We start from the raw sequence: 7773 nt of genomic DNA, 5'->3' as shown, positions 1-7773 counted from the left end.
GCCAGCGCATCATTAACGTGGTATGTGGTCATGTTTTCCAATTACACGCATATCATGAATGTCATGTTTGCACCAGTAGAATACTTTCGCCATCCACTCACGTCACGTAAAGCCAAATTTGCAATATGTCAAACTAGCGAAATGTCCGGGAGCGCATTATGAGCGTAGCATGTAGTCATCTTTTACTTGACACGCATGACATCATGATGATGTTTGGACGTGTCATTTACCTTCGTTGTTCGTTCGCGTATCGTAACACCAAATTTCGTATATGTAAATCTGGAGAAACGTCTTCGAGTGCATCATAAACACAGAATGTAGTCATATTTTTACAGGACACGCATATCATGATTATCATGTTTCCACCAGTCACATTCCTTCGTCCTCCACTCCCTTCATGTAACGCCTAATTTGGAATCTGTAACGCTAGCGAAATGACCACGAGCGTACTATAAGCACAGCTGTAGTCATCTTTTACATGACACGCATGACATGATTACCATGTTTGGACGTGTCATTTGCCTTCGTCGTAAGTTCGCGGTTCGTAATACCAAATTTGGCACATGGGAAGCTCGCGAAACCACCATGAACGCATCATGAGCAAGATATGTAGTCATGTTCCGGCATGACACACATATCATGGTTATCATGTTTGCATCAGTCATATTCCTTCGTCCTCCACACACGTCACCTAACTTCAAATTCGGAATATGTGAAGCAAGTGAAATAGCCGTGAGCGCACTATGAGCGCAGCATGTAGTCGTCTTTTACATGACACACATGTTATGATAATTATGTTTGAATGTGTAATTTACCTTTGTCGTCCGTTCACGTCTCGTAATACTGAATTTGGCATATGTGAAGCTAGCGAAACCGCCGCGAACGCATCATGAGCATGGCATATATCGCGTTTCCGCATGACACGCATGTCATTGTAATCATGTTTTCACGAGTAATATACTTTCGTCATTCAATCACATCACGTAATGCCAAATTTGGAATATGTAAAGCTGACGAAACGGCCATGAGTGCATCATGAGCGTGGCATGAAGTAATGTTCTTACATGACACACATGTCATGATTATCATGATTGGACGTGTGATTTGCCTTCTTTGTCGGCCCCACCTCGGTGGGCTAGTGGCTAAGGAACTCAGCTGCTGACCCGCAGGTCACGGGAACAAATCCCGGCGGCAGCGGCTGCGTTTCCGATGGAGGCGGAAATGGTGTATGCTCGTGTGTTCAGAGTTGGGCACCCGTTAAAGAACCCCAGGAGGTCAAAATTTCCGGAGCCCTGCATAACGGCGTCTCTAATAATCATATGGTGGTTTAGAGACGTTAAACCCCACATATCATTACCTTCTTCGTCCGTTCACGTCTCGTAATACCAAATTTGGCATATATGAAGCGAACGAAACGACCGCGAGCACGCGCCTTGGTTGAAATGTAAGTACCACCACGGCTATAAAAGTCTCCAACAATGCCACATCCCTCTAACGACATGATCTCGGGCCGCATGCTGCCCTCGGGTATTATGTCGAGCAACCGTGCTTCAAGTTGTCACTGTCATCTTAACGCGCTGTATTCGTACCACGATATGTCTACCTATAGGAGTTCGAACACCCTTGCTGGGAGGTGTCATATCAATAGGCCATTACACCTTCCCTTTGCAACACACCTCGAGCGACAGTTGGCATTGCGAGCGAAGAAGCAAAGCAGGCTGTATTGTTTCTCCCCCGCTATTTCTCACCTGTCAAAGCCTAAGCGGGCATTCTCGGGAGTATAAGTAATGGCCGCGAGGTCGGTGCAAACACCGCAGCGTTATGGACAAGTAAAGAGTGACAAAACACGAAACGGAAAGGAACCAAACAAGAACCAAATAGCGCGATCACGTAACTCGAATTCTGGGCTTTTGTTTCTACCTCGGAGACCTGCACAGCGGAAAGAAACAGGCAGCGAATGTGAAAAAGCAGTCGGCGTCAAAACAAGGAGTGCAGACGACCTCACGAAACAAAAGCGACAACACCAGAAGCGCGGAGCGAAAGAAGCAACGACACGAGACGCGCGCGTGCTCGCGCAGGTATGGAGGACAGGTAAGACGACGAAGAAGAGAGCGTGCAAAAAGACATCGGGAAGGGGAAAAGAAAAAGAAACAAAGGATGCATACACGGGAAGCGAGATCAAGGTGCCAGGGCTATGCGCCACGCATCAGAAACGAAGAGAGAGGGAATTCACGTTACAGAAGAAGGAGGAGGAGGTAATGACACCTCCTCTCCACTTTACCTCTCTCAACCCTTCCCCGGCGAATGGGGACGAAAATTGAAAGGAGTTTTTCGCTTTGTTCGTCGACAGCCGCCGAGGAATACAGGCAGCTCGCCGGCGAAGCCACCATGCCTACGGTGAGTCCGAAACGTCGGCGGCGCTTCGCGACTATCTGTTTCTCTTGCGACGTCGCGCCGGGATAGGTTTCATTCCGAAAGCGTGCGCCCCTCGCGACTTGAAAGAGTTTTCGCGCTGTGATACCTTGTGTTGTGGTTTCAGGTAGCGCCACACGTGCATACATACATACAGGTGGGGACATATTTTTTTCTTCCGCGCCCGAGTTCACAGAATGTCAGCGTTTCATTCTCCTTTGCAACTTTGTCTACAGGAAAATAACTCACTCTGCGTGCGAACACTCTGTTTAACGTAATTCATGAATGTTTTTACCGAGCCTGCGGAGTGTGGCATCCCATCGAGATATCTGCCGCGGAATTTTTTTCTCTTCGTTTTGGTACAGCTAGAGAGCTGATGCCACTGCAAAGTCCATTAATGATCAGACATCTATGCATATTGAGTTTCAATTTAGCAACTCGTCGGTTCACTCTCGGGCATCTGAATTTTAATTGTGGCATAGCACTGAAGCATTTTGAACTAACTTGTTAGTAATGTGTAATTGGGTATCATCATTTGCTTTGTACAACTTTATTCCTCATTGCTCTCTTTCGTATGGTTACAATGGCGGGGGCATCGTAAAACTCCGATCAGTTTGTTTTCATTGTCAATGCGGCCGTTGCCAACGCAGCTGCGATCCAGATGTCGTTACCCGTCCATGTCATAGAGAAGGAATAAGCGAACGCGTGCGTCAGAAAGCGGTACCCATCAAAGTTCTACAGTTAAAATATTTCAGTATTTCAATCCTTAAATCTTGGCCGATCTTCCAGAGTTGGTATGAGGTAACCCTTTAAAAGATCTGCGTCTACCTGAGCAGTAACGCCCGTTGTTTGCCTATCCAGATGTCGAAGCATCCACTGCCACTAAAAACTGTCGGAGCTACGTAATTTCATGTAAAATTCCACCAGCGTACACACCGTAACAATCATCATCATCAGCCTGACTACGTCCACTGCAGGACAAAGGCCTCTCCCATGTTCCGCCAGTCAACTCGGTTCTGTGCTTGCCGCTGCCAATTTATATTCGCAAACTTCCTAATTTCATCTGCCCACCTAACCTTCTGTCTCCCCCTAACCCGTTTGCCTTCTCTGGGAATTCAGTTAGTTACCCTTAATGACCAGCGATCCTGTCTAAGATCCTGTCTACGCACTACTTGCCCGGCCCATGTACATTTGGCATCCCATCATACACCGTAACGTGCACCGTAACATTATCCAAATAAGAAATGTTATGTTTATTTACTTATTTATTTGTTTTTTTAATAATGAGAGGTGAAGGAGACAGCTTCATTTCACCAGTTTGGCATGGTGCACACAATGTTATGGCCAGGCAAATTATCATTGTGATGGATGACCAGTAATTTTGGCGCTGTGAAGGATGGCTGGTCTATTTATCTTAATGAGAGATGAGCAAAGGCGGTGACTACCTGGCAATGCCAGGTAGCCAACACCTCGGCTCTTCTGATGGCCAGAAGTTAAACTTCAACTACTCGGATCATGAAGCAACTGGGCTCCAACGCTTAGGAGGGCAAGCGCAAGAGCAGAAGGCATAAAGAACCAAAAAGCTCTTGGTCTGTCTACGTTTCTGCCTTATCATGAAGGAGAATGTTGTCAAGATGTCTTATACAAGCAAAAAACGCAGAGGGCACAGGATTTTTCGCTTGTGCTTCGTCGCTTCGGACACTCCTTGGCCCAATGAACAAAAATGTGTAACGAGCCCAATGATACACTATACGGTATAAGAAAGAGACATGAACTTCCTGGAGCAAAGCGATCATTTTAAGTGAAAAAATCCATGCCTAAAGCTTTGTCATGCCTTCCGTGTCAAATCAAAGTCCTCTCAGTGAAAGAAGGTGCCCTGTTGTATTTGTTTTCTCATTCTTTTCCTGCCTCTTTGCCGTCTGACTCTACGAACCTTTCACGCGGCGATGTCCTCTGCAGCTGGGCGTGCTCACCGCGTGTCGAGAGTTCACGTTGTGTTTCATATAGTGACAACGTCCTGTGTAACGAACCTCCGCGCAGCCGTTGGGTAGTTTTTCCCGCGCAAACTCAATTGCCGCATTTCTTTTTTTTTTCTGTGTGTGTGGTATTCGCACTCGCCCTACGGGGAGAGAAATAGGCAGGCATCAGGAAGTGCACGGCGCTAGATCGAATTGAGGTCGCCTTTTTTCTACTTCACTTTATTCCATCTCGGCCTTACCTGCGTAGGCCGGCCTAAGCGCGGTGAATGTATATCCAGCCTCCGGCACATGCGACGATAGAGCGGCGAGAGAATTGCGATAGCGGTCTAGCCGAGGCTTCGGCTTGAAGGATGCATCGTAGATCCGGCTGATTCAGGTTGTTGCGTGCTCGTAGTTGTTGCGCTCACACTTTCTATGAATCGTGTGCGTTGACTCGCTTATTTCATCGTCGTCATCGTCGTCGTGGTTACAGCGGTTACAGTGCTCTTCTACCGACTTTAAGGGTGCCAGTGCCATGCCGCTGCTGAGGCGGGGAAGTTTTAGAAGCAAGTGAAATGCTAGAAGTCCATGTGCTGTACAATTTAAGTAGACTTCTATGAGACATTGCTATTTGTGATGAGTGCTGACCTTACTATCACGTGTGCGCGTTGTAGTTGCTTGCGCCAAACGATAATTGATAGTATTAAAGAGGTCCTGAAACAGCTTTTCAAGTAACCATGGATTGAATTAACTGGAAGTGCTTTTTGCCTCACGAACTCAACGCCACAAAAAATTTTAGAATCCATACAGTGCGAGTAGTGTTACAAAGGTTTGCCGCGTGCTCATCTCTCATCTCTCGTCCCGACGAAAGCGCTAGAAGATAAGCAGGGAGGAATGGCAGGGCCACATAAAATCGTTATTTGCGCTTCGCGACGTTCAACACTTCTTTTTTTTCCTTCTAACACGCGGCTTTTTCAGTGTTATCGCATGCTCACGCATGAACAAGTAGCGGCTTCACGAGGCAATCTCTGTAACGGGCGAGCGCGTCATGTTCAAATCAGCCAATGGCAGATAGATGGGTCGTTGACGTGTGATGTTTGGGTGTATAACGTGCTTCCTCGCGAGAAGAGAAAGCAATTTTTAGCTGAATTTGATAAATTATTGTAAATCCCAGGCCACGTGCTTTGCTTAAACATTTGGCTCGCGTCTTTTCGCGAGCCTCTACTACTGATCGGCAGCGTTTTCTGTCCATGCTCAAAAAGCGCTGCAGGGCCCCTTTAAGGCGGAAACTTTTGATCTTAGAAAAAGCAAAGCGATATCATTGTGTCTAATCATTCTGTCTATACATTATATTGCTACGAATACCCAAGTGAAATCGGGTAGCATTCGGCTTGAAATGGCCATGATTCGTTGCTTTGTTTTGATTTGCGGGAAAAAAAACAGGTGATGGATACTTTAGGCACCCTTAAGTATTACGTGCGTGATCATCCATGGTTTCAGCACGTAAAACACAGGTAAGCATTACTACGTTCTCCCTCTGCCAACTATACTTGAGAACCACGAAAACAACAGATGCCGATGTATTGTTCGCGCTGGTGCACGTAAAGGTTGCTACAAAGCATCTACCGTTATTTCAAATGCGAAGCATTTCTTAGCGAACTTCGGCAACATTGAGCGCATCTATCTATCTATCTATCTATCTATCTATCTATCTATCTATCTATCTATCTATCTATCTATCTATCTATCTATCTATCTATCTATCTATCTATCTATATAGCCGCCTTCGACATTTAGCTCTTTTAGTCATCTCAATGGTGGTGTCGATACCAAAAGTGGTATGGCGTAACATTACTGCATGACGACCATAATTCCTTAGTAATAACATGAAAATCATAAACTGTATGTCATGAATGTCATGATTTACATTTCATGCTCTTGCTGCTCTTGCGAGGATTTCGTTCACATGACATTTTGCAAAACTGGTATGGTATGGTATGACATCATTGCATAAGGAAAGTAAGTGACAGACCCTAACGTAGAAATAATGAGATGCCTGTCATGATTTTCATGTTATGACTAGTCATGACTAAACGCCATGCTCATGGTGCGCTGGCAGTAGTTTCGCTTGCTTCACACATACCAAACTTGGTATATAATCCCGGCTGCGGCGTATGCATTTCCGATGGAGGCGGAAATGTTGTAGGCCCGTGTGCGCAGATTTGGCTGCACGTTAAAGAACCCCAGGTGGTCGAAATTTCCAGAGCCCTCCACTACGGCGTCTCTCATAATCATATGGTGGTTTAGGGACGTTAAACCCCACATATCTATCAACTTGGTATACGTGACGTGACTAGAAGTCAAAGGTAAATGACACATTCAAACATTATAATCATGACATGGAAGTCATGTACGGCACCATGTACGCCTACCTCGTAAAGTTGTGCTCATTTTAAAGTCACACAATAACATTCCTCAATCGCGCTTCGCATAACATTGATTCCCTCAGTACGTGGAATCTGCTAATATATTTGATACTGTGTTTGATAGCATTTTGTCTAATAATACTTTTGTTTGAATTATTCTAAGTGTTTGGTTGTCAAAACAAAAGTTTTAATTACTTTAGGCTCTAATTTTTTTTCGTATCTTGTCAGATTTGCCAACACTGAAAGGATATGCATCTCACCACGGATAATGTCCATCTGAATGAGATGGGCCCAATACGTGCGAGGACTTTTTTTTTTTCGTGACACCTTTTGATGTTTTCGCTACATCTAACGTTGTCCAGGCTGTTTGACAACTTATACAACCGCTTCATCATAGAACTACTTCATCATATTTTCACGATGTCACGTTCATCTGCACCTGTTATAGTAAGGCGAACATTACTGAAATAAGAGAGCATTATCACAGTGGATTTTGATTTTGGCGTGCACACGTCGCAGTGCGTTATTCGAAGGTGCACCTACTCTCAGTCTTTGAGGCCATATTGGTTATGGTTTGAGGCCATATTGATTTGAGGCCATTTTGGTTATGTCGATACTTATTGGTTATCTGGATCAACAACCGCGAATTCACCTATACATATTGCGTACCCGCGAAGTAGCTACATGCTGTATGTCTTAATAGAGTTCCCGATGTCATCGCAGAAATTTCTTTATGATTGGTCATGTCATCGAGCTGTATAAATATATATTGGTAAAAAAGCCTGAGCAAGATGATGGGCGCTCTTTCGCAGTGTGGCTTTAGCGTTTTACATTTTTACGTCATGAATACAGTTTCCGAATGAGTGGTTTAGACGGCAACCAAGCAAATGCACTAAAGTCTTCTTCACCAGTTCGATATCACCATGCTTGTTCGTTATGGCATCAAGACAGCAAAAATGCAAACACATTTCAAAGAA

At 45.0% G+C, this 7773-nt stretch overlaps 1 protein-coding gene across 1 annotated transcript in view; it reads left to right on the top strand.

Annotated features, from left to right (window-relative positions):
• The first annotated feature begins 2208 nt into the window (after nucleotides 1–2208).
• The window catches only part of LOC119163119 (sodium- and chloride-dependent glycine transporter 2), a 149777-nt gene continuing 144212 nt past the window's right edge, over nucleotides 2209–7773 (top strand). The window contains exon 1 of the mRNA XM_037415060.2: nucleotides 2209–2397. Within this exon, the coding sequence (XP_037270957.2) occupies nucleotides 2305–2397 (93 nt within the window). The 5' untranslated portion in view covers nucleotides 2209–2304. The remainder of the gene's footprint in view (nucleotides 2398–7773) is intronic.

The sequence above is a fragment of the Rhipicephalus microplus genome, chromosome 9, assembly GCF_043290135.1.
Source record: "Rhipicephalus microplus isolate Deutch F79 chromosome 9, USDA_Rmic, whole genome shotgun sequence".
Lineage (NCBI taxonomy): Eukaryota > Metazoa > Arthropoda > Arachnida > Ixodida > Ixodidae > Rhipicephalus > Rhipicephalus microplus.
Note: the sequence above shows the minus strand (reverse complement) of the source record. Positions and strands in the feature narration are given on the sequence as shown.